The sequence below is a fragment of the Myripristis murdjan genome, chromosome 23 (genome assembly GCF_902150065.1).
Source record: "Myripristis murdjan chromosome 23, fMyrMur1.1, whole genome shotgun sequence".
NCBI lineage: Eukaryota > Metazoa > Chordata > Actinopteri > Holocentriformes > Holocentridae > Myripristis > Myripristis murdjan.
This window is the reverse complement of record NC_044002.1, coordinates 16,811,105-16,829,793: the sequence shown is the minus strand read 5'-3', so window position 1 is coordinate 16,829,793 and position 18,689 is coordinate 16,811,105. Positions and strand designations below refer to the sequence as shown.

Genomic DNA, 18,689 nt, shown 5'->3' with positions numbered 1-18,689 from the left:
ACCTGTGGCTGGTTCAGAGAGGAGAGGTCCCTGCCCTGCAGTTCACTCTGGGGGAGTAGAGGTACCTTGTGCCCCAAGATGAGTCCCAGAAAGCTCCCAAGAAACCAAATCTGAAAATATTGTCAGATTGTCAGATTATAAAGTTGCATTCAAAAATACCAAAAAAATCTCATTCTATTCATTGCAATAAATTAAAAATGTCCTTATGGATTCCTTTTAACAAATGCAATTCAAATAAAATATATACTGGCACTAACCTCAGTGATTAGGAATAAGTTAGGGGAATAACTTATTTTAATTTTTTTCCCTGCATGAGTAAATTTGGTCATTTAATCTGATTTTTGTGATACATCAAAAATATTTTAACTCTAGTCCATCATTTCAAAAGATGTCAGATGAGTCGATGAAAAAAATAACATAGGTCTTTAACTGGACTAAGAATTGCATCACCTATAAATAAACAGAAATTATGTACATAAAAAAGAAGAGGCACATAGTGTTTTTATACTGTTGTCATTTTTTATTTTTATTTTTTGTTTTGCTACAAAACAGTCCCAGCAATAGTTTGTATGACCAGATTAAAAAAAAAATCTACTAGTTAAGTATAAAAGGAAATATACCAAAACTACCCAATGCTATCCAGAAAAAAACATGGGCGATAGTATAAAATGAATGTCATGAAGTCTACAGCTAAATTGTAAGAAAAAAAAAAGTTAGAAAAGGTTACTTAAAAAAAGGCAACTTAAACAATCCACCACAAATGTGCCACTTTTACCACAATCAATTTCCACATCGTTCCTTGAATATAAAGTAATGCAAATACTTTACAATAAGTTAATGCAGGCACATCTCCCTAAAACTACAGCAAAACCAAGTAACAGTCAAATTCATTACATAAAAATAACTTTTACAGTTGTTTTTTTCCTCTTTTTTCTTCTTTTTCTTCTTTTCTGCAATAATTTCACACATCACGCTGAAATGAATCTGTAAAAACAACTTGTGGGTAGCAACATTTTTGGTTTCTTGAGAACAACGCACATTTTGTTTCCACAACATCAGACTTTCCTGTATGAGCATCGGAGACTTAACATATATATTCAATCATATAAATATTTATCAACAAAAATATACTAAAACTATTTTTGATTACAAAACGATTAATGCCAAATGGAAGCTTATGCTTATAAACTTCAATAACTTAAAAAAAAAATGAAAAGGGAATACTTTCATACTTTTCAGAAACATGACATTTTAGCCCTAATCTTCAAAGCTAAGGCTTTAACATGTTCTTTTTTTTCTTTTTTCTTCTTGATCACACAGCACCGGCAAAATACCACACCATAGTGCTAACAATTCATCAAAGTATAAATACTAGGAAAAGTCTTGAACAGTACCCATTTTATGTCAAAACTACAAAATAAGTTAGTGTCAGGCAATTGTACAGAGTATTTACAGGTTGTTTTGTTTTTTTTTTGAAGACAAAGGAAGGTATTATGTGGAGATGACTGAAGTGTGACCTGACATAAAAAGGAGGCTTTGGCTATGGCTGATTCAACCGATCACACAATTGAACAGCCTCAATTTAGCAGGGCAGGACACTAACATGTTTTGTCCTCCCACCACAACAGATAACTCATCCGAGAATTAACTAGCCAGTTGGCTATTTTAAAATATGACCTCTAACAGAATAAGACCTCCAAATGATGGTTGGCTACCAGTCAACATGGTTTGTAAAATTGATAAACTTACCAGCCACAGCCAAAATTTCCCAGCATTTGTCTGATGGCTGGCTTAACGGATTCAGTCAAGCACAATTTAACTTAAGTAACCCAAATATATGAATTAAAAAACAAAGCATCTAACTGGAATTAGATGAATAGAAATTACACTTTTTTTAGGGGCGGGGAAGTGGAGGGAGTGGTAAGGTACAACAGAAGCTGTGATGATGAGGAGGGCAGTCTCTCGGCAAAATTGGAAAAATGGAGATGGGGTGGAGAGATGGGCACATTCATTTAAGCAGCAACCATATCAGATCGGCAAATGGTAAAAGTGTGTATGAGTAGGAATGGAAGAGGAAAGGCACCGCCTGTTACAGCAGGCGCCCAGTAAACATTTGAGTCTTCTGCAGAGACAGAGTGGGAAGAAGGTAGTTGGTACAGGAGAGGTACAAGTCTGTGTGTGTGTGTGTGTGTGTGTGTGTGTGTGTGTGTGTGTGAGTGGGTGAGTGTCATCAGTCCACATCACTGAGGTCACTGACTGGCTCATCCTGCACTATGCTCAGGTGGTTCATGGCACGGTTGAAGGCAATCTGGACAGCCTTGCGGATGCTGGATGTGCGCCCCTCCATCATCTTGATCTTGTCTATGGTCTTGTCCATCCCCAGAGGAACCATCTTGGATCTAGGAAGCCACTGCCTGCAGGGGGAGAGTAATATCAGAGTAAGTCATAGGGATAGTAGGTTGAGGAGCAGATGAGATGGTATTACTAGTAACACTGTTACTGCTACTACAGTTATTATGACTACTATATTTGAGTAAGCCACTCTGCAGAGACAGAGTGGGCAGCGGAAACTGAAAATGTGAAGAGGAGGAAGAGTATGACAGGTTGGTAGCAACTGTGGGAGTAGAGTTGGCCGATCCTAAACCTCGGGGACTGTTGAAACTTAAACACAGTTTTCACTGTCCACTGCAACAAGCGGAATATTTTTTTCCAAAGTAAACAGGTGTGCAAAGCCTATTCCAAGTTTGGTATGAATTATACTATGGAGCAGGGGCAAAATTTTCAAATGCCTCTACAGCAAGAGCAATTTGTTGTCTCTCTCCAATTTATGTCATGCAGTCACAAGAAAATAATGATCGGTGAGGGACAGGGTGAGTAGTTTTCCCTTGTAGAAGGTTCCATCACCTTAAATCATTCTTTGAGATGGCGTCACTCACCAGCTGCGCTTGTTGTCGAAGAAGAGGACGAGGTAGAGTTTCTCTTCGGCCTTGTACTGCATCTGCTCCCCAATGCGGAGCACGTCCATAGGGGGCATGGGGATGGACACCCCGTTGTGCTGGCAGCCCACCCGCGGCATGTGAGGGTCTATGATCTACGCAGCAAGAGAGGGGAGAGGGGAAGGAGTTACACACATGCTCTTGAATGCAAATGCTTGCCTAGAGGTCCGTGCACACAGGAGAGAGAGAGAGTGGTGGAATTACACGCAAGGTTACCTGCACTCAAACACACTAACATGCATTCACTCACACACACACACAAAATGTGTATGTCAACATTAACACATGCACACACACAAACACACTACTGGCTTGTGGCAATAACAAATACCATTTGTCCTTTGAAGGTAAGGTCAAATTCAACTGATTTATAATGAAAGGCTGCCACCTACAGGAAAAGCATGTTACGGTCTTTCAAGCCAATTATATGTAGCTTACAGGGAGGGGGAAAAAAATCTCATCATTTTGGGAAGTGAATGATAAATCTTTTTGCCCCAACTGTCCACTTTAGATCTCCAGTACAGTAAAACAGTAGAGTCCTCCTTAAAAATTTGTGGTAGAACTGTGTCATATCTAGGTATAAATTTATGAGAACAATTTCGTTTCTGGAGAAACTCCAAGAGACAGGGCACTTTTGAGTTATAAAAAAAAAAAAAAAATGCCAGTGTCATTGAGTGTGGAGCTGCAACAATTAGTCACCACCTAGTAACTTAATCGCCAACCATTTTGATAACTGGTTAATCGCTTTGATTTTTCAGAAGAAAGTTCCAAATTGTCTAATTCCAACTTCTCAAATATGAAATGCTTTAGTCCTCTATTAGAGTAAACTGAATGTCTTTGCGTTGTGGACTGTTGGTTGGGACAAAACAAGACATCTGAGGATGTCACCTTGGGCTGTGGGAAATTATGATCAACATTTTTCACCATTTTTTGACATTTCATGGACCAAACAACTAATCGATTAATCAATAATGAAAACAGTGGTTAGTTGCAGCTCTAACTTGAGTGTTGTACATTAATTTCCACAAACACACACTCACCAAGGCAGGGTAGGAAGGGTATCCACTACATTTGGCCCAAACTAGCTTTAGGGGTTCCAGAGCAACTGTTGCAGCACTAGCGGGCATCCAAATATTGCTGTTGCCAACCTCTATGGGAGCGGGAACAACACCAAACAAGTTATGAGTGGGTTTAGCATACACACAGGAAAACATTTTCAATGCCATGCTTTTAAGTACAGGAGAGCTTACAATTGAGGAGGGATTTTTTTCCCTCCGTGAGCCTCAGGGAATGAGAGATTTCAAATTTTACTGGCCACTTTAAGCACTAAAATTGCCAAATATAAATTTTAGACCGATGCTGACTGGTTACATGCCACCGTGTCTGGTAAAGTAGAAAGATTTTACCAGCCAAAATGCATGAGCTTTTGGATAATAGCTGCTATTAATTTACAACCCTGCTTGTAATATGTGTATGGCCAGTTGTCTGCAGGTTTTGTAAAGTTACATTTCAGGTTTGTTAAGGCCTTGTTAATGCTGATGTTAGAGTATAGCAACAACCAAGCTGAAACAAATGTCGCTGTGAAAACAACTTTAAACTTACAATACTGTTGTGTAACTGAGCGGATTTCTCACTGGATGAGGCAGCAAACCAAGAAACATACTTAAACAAACTTAAACAGGACTTTAAGGCATTTTAGATAATCTCATTTAACAGAGATGAACACACTTGCAACTTGCAGACAACCCAGAAAATAGCAATGCATACACAGCACACTTTCACTGCAGACACTAATTCTGATTGGCCACTCTTTGGACAGATAACCTTTCACAAGATAACACAGGCTTGTCTCTCACTTCTATTTGAAGCCAGAGTCTCACAGTATTAGTGTGCTACCTAACAGAGCCCATTAGTGCACTACCAAGAAAAAGTCTCTGACTGGTGCTGGACCTCAGCTTCTTGCAATATTTTTATTTCCTCAAAAAAAAAAGCAGTGATCCAATATAATTTCTTACATAAGGCTTATCTCAGAGTGACTTGCAGATTCATGCTGAAACTTTGAGATGCTGAAAAATGCAGCACCTGCTCTGCCTCTGCAAAAAGACTCTTTCATGAGTTGGGCTCACTGGATAAAACTGACTGTAACATGATCAATATAATGAAATTCCCTCTTTTAAGGCAAAACATGATAAGTGATGGGTAAACTAAGAGTGGATGCAGTATGGGTCTTCCATTGCCTCGTGGACTGAAAGTGAGATGCTCTTGTGGTGTGTACTTGTGTTACTACAGTAGTCATGTCTTTATGCCTCTACACCAGTGATAAAGGCGACTCCTGTACATTTATTATATATGATGAAAAAAGTGATTCTGATGTTAAGCCCGTATACACACTGCAGAACCTCACATACACACATGCACATTCTTTGTACACTAAATGCAAAGCCAAGCTTACCGGCAGCGATCCGAGCAGCTTTTGCAAAGTTCCCGTTTTCAATGCAGGCGATTAGCTCGCTCTTGTCATCCACAGTGTTCCTCCGGACCAAGGCGGGTTTCCCCTTCCCACATTTTGGAAGACTGAGAGTGGTGCTAGGGGCAAAAGAGCATAGATCTGGCTTGAAAACAAAATAGCTAAAAGAGTTGCACTCCAGTTTTCTGAGCATTTTTGCATCCTGGACTGTTGCACTTGATGCTGTGCAGCATTGTGTGGCATACAGTGAATCTACAAAACAAGTGAGGTTAGGTTTAATGTAATTTACTTTAAGGAACATACAACTCGAGGATTTTTTTTTTTTTTTTTTTTAAATCAAGATTCAGTGCAATGATTTTACTTAAGACAGGGAAGATTTGGCATTAATATTTAACACCAATATTTAACTATGCACATGGTCGACCAATCAGGCGATTTACTGAAACCTGGCTTTATGTGACATCATTAGGCCAGAAAACAGACATGCCATTCTATTTATTTGTTAAATTCCACCATCAACACAAATGATTCATCTTAAAAAGATAATTATTATGTATTGATTGAGCATGACAAGATGCATCACACTTGAATAAAGATTCAAAGTTACTCACAAGGTTACTCACATTACTAGCTCACATTATTCAGTGTATAATGAGATTGTGTATTTTGACCCATATCTGCAAATAAATGTTCAAATGGGAGTATTTTTTTGTTTAAAATTACACTAAAATTACACTGGCCAATAGTTCATGACAGAATATCAAAAGTTAGATTGCATTTAGATATCTATATAGACTCAAAATGTTCATGCAGTCCCTTTTTTTGTTCCAGAGCTGTAATCTAAATTTAGGCTTTAGCAAAAACTGTGATAATCACATTGGCAGTCTACACTACCAACATCAACATGTTATCATCCTACAGTTCACTGAAAATCAATGTTGATATATTCCAGATAGTTCCCAGTGTTTTGGGGACTATCCCAGCTCCAACACCAGATTAGGTATTTATCTCCTCGATGCGGCGGATTACCTGGTGCTGCCAGGCAGGCTGCTACAGGAGGAGATGGAGGACTCTGAGGCACATCGTCTCCGTGGCTCCAGGGGTCTACTTGCTTCTAGCTCCTTCTCCTCTTCCTCCTCCACAAAACCATTGGACAGACCTGAGGAGACAGTAGGAGGACTGGGTTCAACACCAAGCAATTTACAGTAAACACTAATTACACTAATTTATTCACCAGTCTAATATGCAGCATCAGAATCTGACCAAAACCCTCCAACTTCTAGTTATTCAAATCCCCTGCTTTGATCCATTTAAATAAACTCATGTAAAACAAGTGTTTTCTGTAAACAAGCATCCTCCACCACTTAAAGCGGTGCATGGCACTGTTTGACAGCAGCTGATCAGTAATTACTTTAAACTGGAGACTGAAAGCAGTTAAACTTTCAATTGTAGTGTTTTCAACCCAAGTGTTTTGGGGGGTGGTAGCAGCAAAAAAACTAATTACAATACCGCTAATGTAATCATGCACTTCAACAAAAACTAAAGGAGTTCTCACATTTAGTAGCTAAACTAAATCTTTGCCCAAACCACAAACCTTGCAGGATATGCAGGGAAAAACAACATCAAGTGCGTTATGACAGTTAAAACACAAAAAATATTACACACTGGATAATTGAGATTATTGCACTAGACGGCAAAATGTGGGCATTCACTGTTTATTGGAGCCATGCTATCTGCCACATTTTACCACTGAGTTTGACTGCACACACTGGATTGATTTGAGCTGTACTTCAGACTGATCAGAGTGATACACATAGTGTGCAGTTATTTAACTGTTTTTATTTTTTATTTTCAAATTATCTGAGAAGCACTGGAAGAGTACAGTATTTACCTGGATTGAAGACGAACCATACTGTAGACAAGAGTGTTTTAAGGGTAAAGGATCATTACTATAGCTTAGACTGACTTAATCAGTAAAACTGTAAGATTGTTTACTTTCCTCTGTTGACTGCTTACCTGTGTCAAGCCGTTTGACTGGTGACTCGCCCTCCCCTTCACCCTCTTCCTCTCCTGCTCCCTCTTCCTCACTCTCTCTGGTGCCGCTGTGCCTCCTCTTCCTGCTGTGCAGCAGGGTCTCTAGCCGGGGTATGACCACCGACAGAAAGGACTTGGAGCCCAGCTGTGGGCCATCTTCATCCTCTTCCTCCTCACCCTCTGCCTCTTTTATCTCGCCTTCCTCTGCTCCTGTCCCTTCCTCTCCACCATTCTGAGATTTGTGGGGGCTGGCGCTCTTCGACTTGTGGAAAAGCACAGCAGTCCGTCGGCTGACAGTGCCTGTGGGTTCAGCGAGAGTCGATGTGGCCACAACGCTCACGTCACCCTCCAGCAACGAATTCTGGGAGCTGGTGTGGGAGTGACCATTGAGGCGCGGAGGGGAGGACAGAGAGTCAAATTTGTCCCCGTCAAACTTGACCCGCTTGCCATGGGACTTGTCGTTGCAGTCTGGGCCGGCGTCGATTGGTTTGAGGGTGGGGGGCTCGGGGTCTCCATCTGAGTGGATTAGAGGAGGTATGGAGTCCGAGGGCTCCAATTTAGGAGGAAGAGACTTGTCTCCTGTGGAGGAAAACACACCACAGGTCAAAAGTTTTCATTTTGGACTACACAGGCTTCATCAAAGAGCAGGTGGTGTGACTTAAATATTTTTTATGAATGCTGAATAAAGTCTAATATTATACAGTTCATATGTTGCTATTTTTCCAGTCACTGCCAAGTTTTTGATCCTTTTGCACCTCACTGTTTTTCTTTTTTATAAGCAACACCCCTAGCCTCTATGTTCAGGAGTTTTCTTTTAATGTAATTTACCATCAAATGAAGATGTTCGACATAGTTTTGATAGCATGACTATAAAAATATACATAAAACGGGACAACATAAACAACATCAAAAGAAATATATAACTTTAAAAAAAAGACCTATCACACCATTGCTAATGTGCACTAGAACACCCATTTTTCCCTGTGTCTGCCCTATAAAAATGCTGACAAAGTGCATTATAATAAGCCTTAAGGGTTTATCATAGAAGTAAAACAAGACCCTGTTTCGCATAACACTGAGGTGCCTTCATAAATAAACACTGAGAGAAAAATGACTGTTTTTTTTTCTTTCACTACAAAACTATGCATTCTACACCAGCCTAAATGTGACTCAGCAAGTGTGGTAGGAATGAATGCTTGAGGAAGCCACTGCATGACTCAGTATGATACCACCATTATGACGCGACTATCTCTGCAAATTTTAGTGTTACCGGCAGGATTTTTCAGTGTGTTTATCAATGCTACATGTGCACAACATTGCTTTTAGGATGCAATGACCCGACTTTTTTCAGTGCATATAGCGCATTAAACATGAAATGCCACCCAATATTGATCTGCTCCATTTATAATATTGAACAGTAAGTAATCAAATAATTAGTTTAGGGTCACCTGATACAAAAGATAAAACCCATTTTCTCCATGTCTCTTGACTCTGCTTTCCACCGTATTACCAACTGCTTTTGATGTGTTAAATGTGTTAAAAGTGACTTGACTATTTTCAACATCTACATCTGTACAGATGAGATGACATCTATTTAGAGATGTGGCTCACACTCTTAAATTTCAAAAGGTTACTGTCCGGGTGCCGGGTTCCATCTCTATCATACAGAATCAAGAGATTAGAATAGTTTTTGTGAATACAGTAGATACAGTAGGTGAACTTCTTGAATTATTTTGAACTAAGAATCTTTTACATGGAGGTTGTACAATTTATCTAGTTTCTGTTTTTGAAGACTGCCTTTCCTTTCCTCACACCCACCGCAGTTGAAGCTCTTTGCTGCCTTAAAATGAAATCATGGCTGTATTCTTAAAATAAAAATATATAAAATAAAACTACACACACACAAATATATATGTACAAACGTATATTGGAAACCTGCTTGCTTAGTGGTATTTTACAGCACATGTTCCCTAAACAGCAGACAGATGCTCTAAACAGAAACAAGGGAGGTCTTAAGGCGTTTATATGTTATTGCTAAAACAGACAAAGTGGCTGTACTTGTATTTCCATGACACACTACGAGGGGGTGATAGCATGTGACTTGCTTGCTCCACGAGGCTAAGTCTGGTATTAGGGTTAGGGGCTAATTCCAAACCTTTGACCTGAGTTTTGACATACTCAGGAACATGTGACGCCTGTAAAATCACAGAGGCTCCCTTTGATGAGTGTGGTGTTAACAGCTTTGCAATACTGAGTCAGAAAATTAAGATCTTGTGTAAAGACAAACCAGATCCACACAAACCTTCATCATCGGGGAAGTGTCCATTGGCTTTTACACTCTCTTCTTTTGCTTTATCCAACTCTGAGCGGGACGAGGCTGACGAAGAGGACGACAACGTGGAAGAGTGGTGGTGGGAGGGCAGGACTCTCTTCAGGCTCATCTCATTGCGCACATCACTGATGGTCTTCTTGAGCAGCTTCACACGCTTACTGCGGGAGGGGCTGGACTTCATGGCACAGGTCAGGTCAAACTTCTCCAGTAGCTGGTGCAGCTGCTGGTCCAGAGACATGTGCTCCCGATTGGCCGACACCAATAAGCGGTCCACTGGGGGTTGAAATGAAGATATCAGAAGAGGATGAAGTGTTGTTTTATTCAACATAGCTTTGGGGGAATAACATCATGACCTTCTATTGAACCAATGTGACACTCAGTCCCACACTAGGAGGCCAGGGTATAGGCTAAGCGAAAGAACAGCACCGAAGTGTCTAACTCAAAAAACACCCTGCTCTTGTGTTTGGAGGGTGACTTCTCTTACCATGAGGTCACCCTGCTGCCTCTAGTGCTGAAATCATTAATCAATTAATAATTTTAAAGAAATGAACTCATCAAAATTTTAACAAGAGCATAACCATTTCAGCCACTTACCAATAATAACAAACACTTGTTTGTTACAGCTTCAGAAATGCTAGGGGTTGCCTGCATTTCTCTGTTTTTAATCATTATACAATGAAAACTTTATTTTGGTTTCTACATAGAGTAACTAAGTAATTTTAAGACTTCACTTGACTCTGGTAACCTGTGATGGGTATTTCTCAGTATAGTTGACTTTTAATAGACAAAATGACTAATTAGTTAACACAAAAAATAATCAATAGAATAATCAACAATGACAATAATGGTTAGTTGCACCTCTACCTGTCACCCTGCAATGTAACCAGATGATACTGGAAGTCACTGGATTGGCATGTTTACTAATGTGATTGTTTAAAACTGAGCAGTGATGAAAATACCCATGACTTGCTCCTGCCCTTACCGTCCTCCCAAGAAAACGGCGGTGGTGCTTTGATTTCGGGAGCCTCGGTGAGGTGCATGCCGCTCTCCGTGTCAAAGCCAATTCTCTCCACGTCACGCCGCGTCTTCCTGAGCAAAGCCCCGCCCTGGTCACGGAGGCGCACAGCGGCTCGGTGGAAATAGGTGTCCTTGGAGTTGTACTTCATGCAGTTGGCGATGATGAGGTTGAAGTCATCTTCAAACTGCTCCAAGTTGCAGTAGCCCTGGGCATCGAGGCGCTGCCGCATGGTGGAGAAGTCCATGGGGTGCTTAATGTGGTCAAGGTAGTCAGGCACCTGGCGCAGGAGAGGAGACAGAGGACTACACTTTATACAGATCCAAAACACCAATATTCATCCTCTTGGGTGCTTGCAACAGCAGATAGCATTTAGGCTCATTTCTAATACATTGTAATGGGGGGAAAAAATGACATAAGCGTTTTAAAGGCAGATCTAGTCTGCAAAGGCATTATTTTTCAACCAATGACTTGAGATACACAATTTTCAAATAAATGAATACATGCATAAATAAGATCAGTTATTGCGCCATCAATCATGTTGTACCAGTATGCATCACATTTTTCATAACTTCCACAGCGGCCAACACCAACACAAAGGCTTAGATGCTGACTTGTTTCAGATACATCATTTAGATTAAAAATTTTTTCTGTCCTTATTATCTTTTAGTATTCCATTAAGTTATGACTCTAATAAGCTGAACTGTGTTTGGTATTTGTATACTGCTGTCCTTTCCTTTGACTGAATGAAAATGACTTTATTCCTCTGAGGGGGCAATGTGATTATCAGTTAGCCTGTATTACTAATTTTACTACTCTCTATCTGAAACATGCCAATAGCTACCACCCAACATTGGATGAAACTCACAACATCAGATTACAAGTCTCATCCCCTGAGCTAGCCAGGCTTGAATAAACAAGGGGTAAGGGCTGCTTCTTCCAAGAAAGTAGGAAACACTATCCCATGTTTTTCAAATTAAGGTCCCATCATGTCCTAATATCAGCAAACAGAAAGCAACAACAATAAAATCCAATATCAAAGTCCGATAAATGACATGGATTATTTTTATTACACATAAAAATATTATTATTACACATTTTTTGATGTCTGCTTTATTCAATAGTGGCAGTAGAGAGAGACAGGAAAGACAGGAGCGAGAGAGCAGATGGCATGCAATAATGGGCCTGGCCAGAATCGAACCCCGGCCTCTACCAGGTGAGCCACCTGGCTGTTCGACCAGGATTATTTTTAGACTTTCTACTAAAACCTACATCTAACAATTTTGCTAGTACTGCGGAGGTTCACTTGTCAAGAAAACACTTCCTGCAAAGTACAGGTTTCAGTTTCTTTCACCATTTAAATGGATCACACTTTTCCAGACCTGAATTTCTTAACCAGATTGAAAGATTTCAGTTGTTACCTACTGTGGTTCATGCTAATGATTGCAAATTAGACTATATTACTACAGGCAATGTATCCTTTAAGTTAAATTTAACAGCATCTAAAATGTCAGTTAGTAACAATGTGTATTATTCCACATTTTTTCCAGCATTTTTGTGCAGTTCCCACAGATTTCAGCACTTTCTTGACATGCATTAGTAGCCTTGAATTTAACATGTTAACCTAGGCTTAGCATGCTGAGAGTCTGTTTATTTTGTTAATGTACATATCCAGTCCACTGGGGGTGTAATGGGGTTGAAAATGAAAAGCTACCGCCCAACGTGGGGCTCGAACCCACGACCCTGAGATTAAGAGTCTCATGCTCTACCGACTGAGCTAGCCGGGCATGCAGCTCTGAGGACACACCTCTGTTTTTACAGATGACACAATCTGCCAGTGAACCCTGATCGTTCTCAGGTTTCACATTCCACATACCAGGAAGCCATCGTATTACTCAACACTGTCTGCTCAGAGAAGATCAAAGCACTGGGTCTACAACTAGGCCACAACCATTATGAACTAATTTGCTGTTGCCACTATCTGTTTAGGTCTATCTACAGCCATAAAGACGACTGTATGGTGAAAAAAACCATGCTGTGTCTCTAATTTGATATACAATGGCACACTACATGTTGTAGCCTGGATTCACCTTTACATCTGATTTTGGCTAAACAAGGTGTAAAAGCACAAAAAGGATTTAAACGACCTGCTTTAAATAGTTTGCTAAAAAAGCTCAAAATCTGGAAACCTTTTAGTGATGGTGCAGTAACTTGTTTTCCTAAAAATCAGAACCTTAAAAACAGACTTTGCTCAAACAGGTGATTGCACTGAAAGACACAAGGATTTTAAAAAATATATATATTAAGTGCATTTCTTTCTAATCTCTTCATTAAGTCGAATATACAAGTAAACTAATTCTGTTTTTATCACCATAAAGTTTCCAACTGCATAAAATTTACTACAATTAACTTCATGTTGATTAATGAATCCTGTTGAGAGCTTTGAGAGGTTTACAAGTAACACAAGACACTAAAATAACTAAAACCGAATTGTAAAATATTCCTTAAAAATCCAAAAATGTGCACAAGAAATTTAATAACTCTGCAGTATGTTGAATTATAATTTCCACGTGGATCAACAGCAAATTTCAGTGTTTGTGGCTTTAAAAAATACTTCAAAAGGTTCTGTTGTCAGGCCCCATGAGGTGCAGTAACATAACCTAAATTTAAAAATGTTCACCTCGCTGATGTCAACAGGCTGGGCGAAGATCCTGGCCTGGTCTTTCTCCTGGAGCTGGTCCAGAAGAGCCCTGAGCAGAATAGTGAAGGGAGTCAGCTGCATCTCTAGCAGGGTTTGCTGCAGCTTCATCTACAAAAAAAAAGGAAGAAGAAAATCATTAGCAGATTATAATTTTACTCATTTGGCGCCATAGGACCTCATCTGTTGGACAGCTGCTCCCACTGCTACTAAAATACTAAGATGATGAAAACTGATTATCCAGCCTTACCATTTAAGATAATTAAACATTGGGCAATGTTGGTTCAATTGGTCCATACTGGTAAATGACATGAACTTTTAAAGCAGATACAGAGGGAAAATTAGCCCATTAGCCCTTTTACTGAATTGTCAACCCTCCCCAACTCATGCAGGGTAGAAACCACCATCTGCCACTCAAATGCAACTTTGTCTTTTGCCAAGTACTTACCGATCAGTATGTCAGAAACCACTTGCTGGAAGGTCTAAAAATCATTTTGACAAGTACATCCATCTAACTCTTACCTCTTCCCTCTTGAGCTTCTCCCTCTTGCGGATTAGCTCCAGCAGCAGCCGGGCCCTCTCCAGGTCATGACGGAGTCGGTGCCACTCCTTCAACTGCTCCTTTAGAGCCCTGCTCTGCTCTTCACTCTGCCTCTGGAGACCCTGAACAGAACGGAATCCCTTAACTTTTCCATTAAGTTTGACATGGAAATCAAGGCAGCCCTTGGTGGTAAATCAGTACATCAGTAAATAAGTAAGGTGCAACAGGCTGTTGTTTGGCAAACTTACACAGAAAAATAAAATAACACTAGTAACACAAATGACAACAAAAATGATGACTAAAAGTTTACAAAGCCAAAACACTGACAATATACACTGACTTCATGTAAAGTTTGCAATTGCCTGGCAGTGTGAAAAAGTATAAAACACATGACAAGTTCATTAGGTTTATTTTTTTCAGCTGGCTTGAAAAGAAAAAAAAAGTAAGCAATAACAGTAATAAAAGGCTAAGTGAAGACTAAAATTATACTATGGAAAACAACGAGAATGCAGAGTGACTGCATGTCAGTGTGTAATTGTGACTGACTGACACACTAACCGGCTGAGCATTCTTCTGAGATTGCATGCTTGTGTGAAGGCGTCTAATCAGGGGAAGCCCGTTCCTGGATTGCCTCTTCAGTGTCCAGTAATTCAACACCAGCTCGACAAATGCCTTCTTCTTCTGGACTGACACCTGATTCAGAATGGTTTGCAACCTGTTGGGAGTAAAGATATACATATTAGCCTAATTAGAGGGATTAAGCCAGGGAGAGAAACAAAAACACTGTGGCACAGATCAAGACAAAATTCACCAGCTGCTGTCACTATTTTAGCAGTCAAAGTCACTGTCAATAAAAAAAAAGTCACACTAGTAGGTCAGTGCATATGCAACACTGGAGTTTGGGGTTCAAAAAAACAGGTGAAGTATTACATACAACAGTTTATTTTTTTCTTCTCAGTAATGACATTTATCTGTTTCTGTAAATGAACTCTTCACTCTTTTCTTTGAAAAGCTTCCTTTACTCTTCTCTTTCTTTCAGTATTTTTTGACAAATGAACAGATATTTTTGGCCCCTTTTGATTTGCTTTCCAGCAGCATAAGTCTCCACATCCTTTCCTTGCTGCTTTGGATGTGTAGTTCACCTTACTGCAACTACTCCACTACTACTCTCATAGTGTGGTAACCAAGCACTCACGAGCAGATCATTGGTGCTTCTGCTTGCAATGGTAAATGGTAGCCCCATGTCACATGCTCAAATCCTGCCACAGCTAATGTTTGTCCATCAACAGCCATGTGCCCTTGTCAGTGTTCTTGTGAACAACAGTGAAGTCCTCCCTACCTCATCACTCACTGTAAGTCGCTTCGGTTAAAGGCATCATTTTACTGCATAAAATGTAAATGTCATTGAATGTGTCATCCCAACTATTGACACTGATTCATTCATTTACCTGTGGGGGGGGAAATTAGGCACAATAGCAGGGGTTGCAACTTCTTCTTCAATTTCAGGCTCAGGCTTTTTACTCTTTTTCTTCTTTTTTCCTTTTGACTTTCCTTTACCAGCTCCTTTCCCCTTGTCCACTTTTTTACATAGTCCATTTTTGTGTTTGGCATCATCATAGATGGTGAGAGGCCTTCTGACACAACCGCTGGGCGTGTGAGCTCCGCAGTAGGCTGTCTTCTTCACAGAGAAGGTGGGCTCTCCTGTTTCCGTTACCTCTTTGACAGGTTCCATTTTCATAAAGAGGCCAGCCTTTTGAGCACAGCTGACGTGGAAGGCAGTATAGCAGTTGGCTTTGTGGCACTGGATGCATGCCCCAATGCCTTTCTCTTTGCAGAGGTAGCAGGTGAGCTTCCAGCGGGCTGGAGGGATGTGGCTAACGCCATCAATGGGCTCGATGAAGGTGGTGTTGGAGAAGCCAACCTCAGGAACCCACAGGGCGCACACCACATGGCCCCAGCGGTCGTCATCAGTCTTTTTCACTGCTCCACCCTTGTTGGGACAAAGGATGCAGTCTGCAGGCTGGGTGGGTGACTGGAGGCAGTGTCGGCACAACCACTGGCCTTCAGGGATGTAGGGCACGCCGTAACATTCCTGGTGCACAGCCAAGTTGCACATGTCACAGAACAGGATAGCGTTGCTGTTGTGACACTCGCCGTCCATGCAGATGCAGCAGACAGCATCCTCATCAATGGGGACCTGCTGTTCGCTGTCTTGACACAGAGACTCCAGGTAAGACTCTTTCTCAAAGCGGTCCACCAAGAATTCAAAGACATTGTGAGAAACCTGGCTGACCCCTTCACTTCGTCGTTTCTCATTGACCAGGTCCAGCCAGGCATAATCTTCCTCGTCCATGTCATACTCTGTTTCCTCATCCAGCTCTTCCTCAGTCTTCTCCTGATATTTATAAAAGGTAGCTGGGCGCTTAGGAACTGCCGGAAGGTTATATTCCACTGTGCGGAACTTGGGCTCCGGAAGCTTTGGGCCAGCATTACCGCTGGCATGCTGTCCGCCATCTTCTCCGTGAGCAGTGATGCCCAGCGCGGCATTCCTCTTCTCCTGGTTATTTTTTAGCCTGACTGACCTCAGGAGGACCTGCTGCTGAGGTTTCTCTGCATTCTCCTTATTGCTGGTGCACTCCATCATCTCCTGCACCATGGGGTCATCGTCCGAGATCACATCCAGCTTGTCGTAAATGCTGAGCCGATGGATGCGACCATCGATCTCCATCTCCACCATGCGCTGTGCCTGAGCATATGTCAAAATTTGTTTGTTGGGGGAAGGCTTGATGGGAGATGGTGGCCTCTGGGGCACCGGGACCCGGTGGTGCCGAGCTTTCTTCCTCATCTTGAAGATCCGTGTTGCTGTGGAGACACAGGATTGAGAGAGATAGCCTGAGATTAGCATGCATGTCATGGGGTTAAGTAAATAAATACAGGCAAGCCACATTAGACCTGGATCCATCTTATCAGGGTGACTGCCTCTCGGGTGTTTAAGAAAACAAAAACCATGATAATCACAACACTGCTGCGGAATTATGGAGGACAATTCAAACTTGTCTATGAATAAAATACAATAGACTCCCTATTTGTGTAGCACAAAATGTGTCAAAAAACATGCCAGAAAAAGGACAATTAAAAGCAAAAGTCTAAGCTGCATTCAAGAGATAAGGGGAAGTTTCCCACAGCAACAGGAGATAAGGCTGTCACAACAACACAGTGTGAACTGCAACTGAGATAACAAAAGACTGACCTCTTTAAATAAAAAATCTGTGCTTTTGTCAAATAATGTCATCTATTGAGAATAACTGGATCCAGGCCACTCAACAATGTAACAATGTTTTTTGTTGTTTTTTTTTTAAGAGCACTGCACACTCCCGCAATTTACATTTATTTCCTCTGGGCCAAAACACGAGGGAAATACATAAAACAGAAAGTGTATGCAAGTTTAAAGAAAAAAGATACTGCCAGCTAATGGAGATAGAGTAGGGAAAAAAGAAGTTGAATTGGAAAGATGCACTTTATCTGTTGTAACGTCAGCTGGCAACCCTTCATGACTTTTTTTTTTTTTTTTTATCAATGAGCCGAGGCATTTAAATAGCACGGGAGGCGGCCACACATGGCACTTTGAGTTTGACTAGGCAGGGGTTAGCGCTTGCCCATTTGGCGCAGAGCTGCACATACATTTTCTCCAACGACTACATCAAAGTGGCCAAGTTGCTAACAATAACATTAGCCAGCTAGCAGGAAGAGCTATCCAGTAGCCACCCCTAACCCGAGCAAATGGCGTCAAACAAAAATAAAGCCTCTTTACAATAACTGCAACGGCCCGCTTCCTCAAAGTGTACGCTCACATTTTGCAGGCACATTAACAATACACCCCTACTCGCCCATGCATAAGGCACTGCGTTGCAAATAAACACCAAAGCACAAACATACCTTGTATCCACGAACAGTTTTGCCAGTTGAAGAAGACCGTAGCTAGCCAGCAGCCTTACAAAGCAATGGCGATACGGCCTGCTAAGCGGCTGTAATTCCGTACACAATGTTCTCATCCAACGGGCGATACTTGGGTCTTTTTCAATAATTAACAAAAGATAAAGAAACCTATTCGCTGCCTGGGAAGTTTCGGAACGGACTTCTACCGTGAGCATATAATTATTTGCTTTGTGGACCATTCATGGGCTGGAGTCGCTCGTTTGCTACAGCCGACCAAAGGCTAAGGCAAGTAGAGCAAAAGCAGCAGCAGTACGGCTCATCCCCCAACATAACAATGCGGTTCACCAGACAAGTCCCACCCGTACGCACAACGCTACGTGTGACGCTGGAGGTCATGTTGGTTGCAGCAGCCATGGAAGTATTATAAGGGGTTGTAGCTTGGGGAATCATTCACACAAAAGCCCATCTGTCACACTATTTATGCATTTGCCTTTCGCCTTGGTCCTCTCTTTCTCTCTCTCTCTCTTTAAGTTACACATGCATGGCCGGTGGAGCTCCAAACAAAAAGCGCAACGCAGGACGCGCGGGGATGCGCTTGTGTTTTGGTGGAACAGAGGTTATGTTGCTATTAAAATGCATGGTCGTAACAAAGTAGATGACTTAGTTTCAA

At 41.2% G+C, this 18,689-nt stretch overlaps 1 protein-coding gene and 1 non-coding gene across 3 annotated transcripts; both read right to left on the bottom strand.

Moving 5' to 3' along the window:
- Positions 1-496: 496 nt before the first annotated feature.
- brd1a (bromodomain containing 1a) lies at positions 497-18,328 on the bottom strand. Of its 2 annotated transcripts, XM_030046331.1 has the most exons (13): positions 18,020-18,328; positions 15,532-16,945; positions 14,642-14,798; positions 14,065-14,205; positions 13,525-13,653; positions 10,812-11,124; positions 9,800-10,102; positions 7,480-8,076; positions 6,493-6,622; positions 5,449-5,582; positions 4,037-4,146; positions 2,937-3,091; positions 497-2,414 (listed from the first exon to the last, which is right to left on the bottom strand). In XM_030046331.1, the coding sequence occupies exons 2-13, from the start codon at positions 16,926-16,928 to the stop codon at positions 2,231-2,233; spliced, it is 3,750 nt and encodes a 1,249-aa protein (XP_029902191.1). In that variant the 5' UTR covers positions 16,929-16,945; positions 18,020-18,328; the 3' UTR covers positions 497-2,230. The 2 variants fall into 2 exon arrangements, with proteins under 2 accessions (XP_029902191.1, XP_029902192.1); XM_030046332.1 differs by lacking the exon at positions 4,037-4,146 and having other exon boundaries at positions 2,272-2,414.
- On the bottom strand, positions 12,559-12,631 carry trnak-cuu (transfer RNA lysine (anticodon CUU)). Its single transcript has one exon. It is a non-coding gene; the product is annotated as a tRNA-Lys (tRNA).
- Positions 18,329-18,689: the final 361 nt, after the last annotated feature.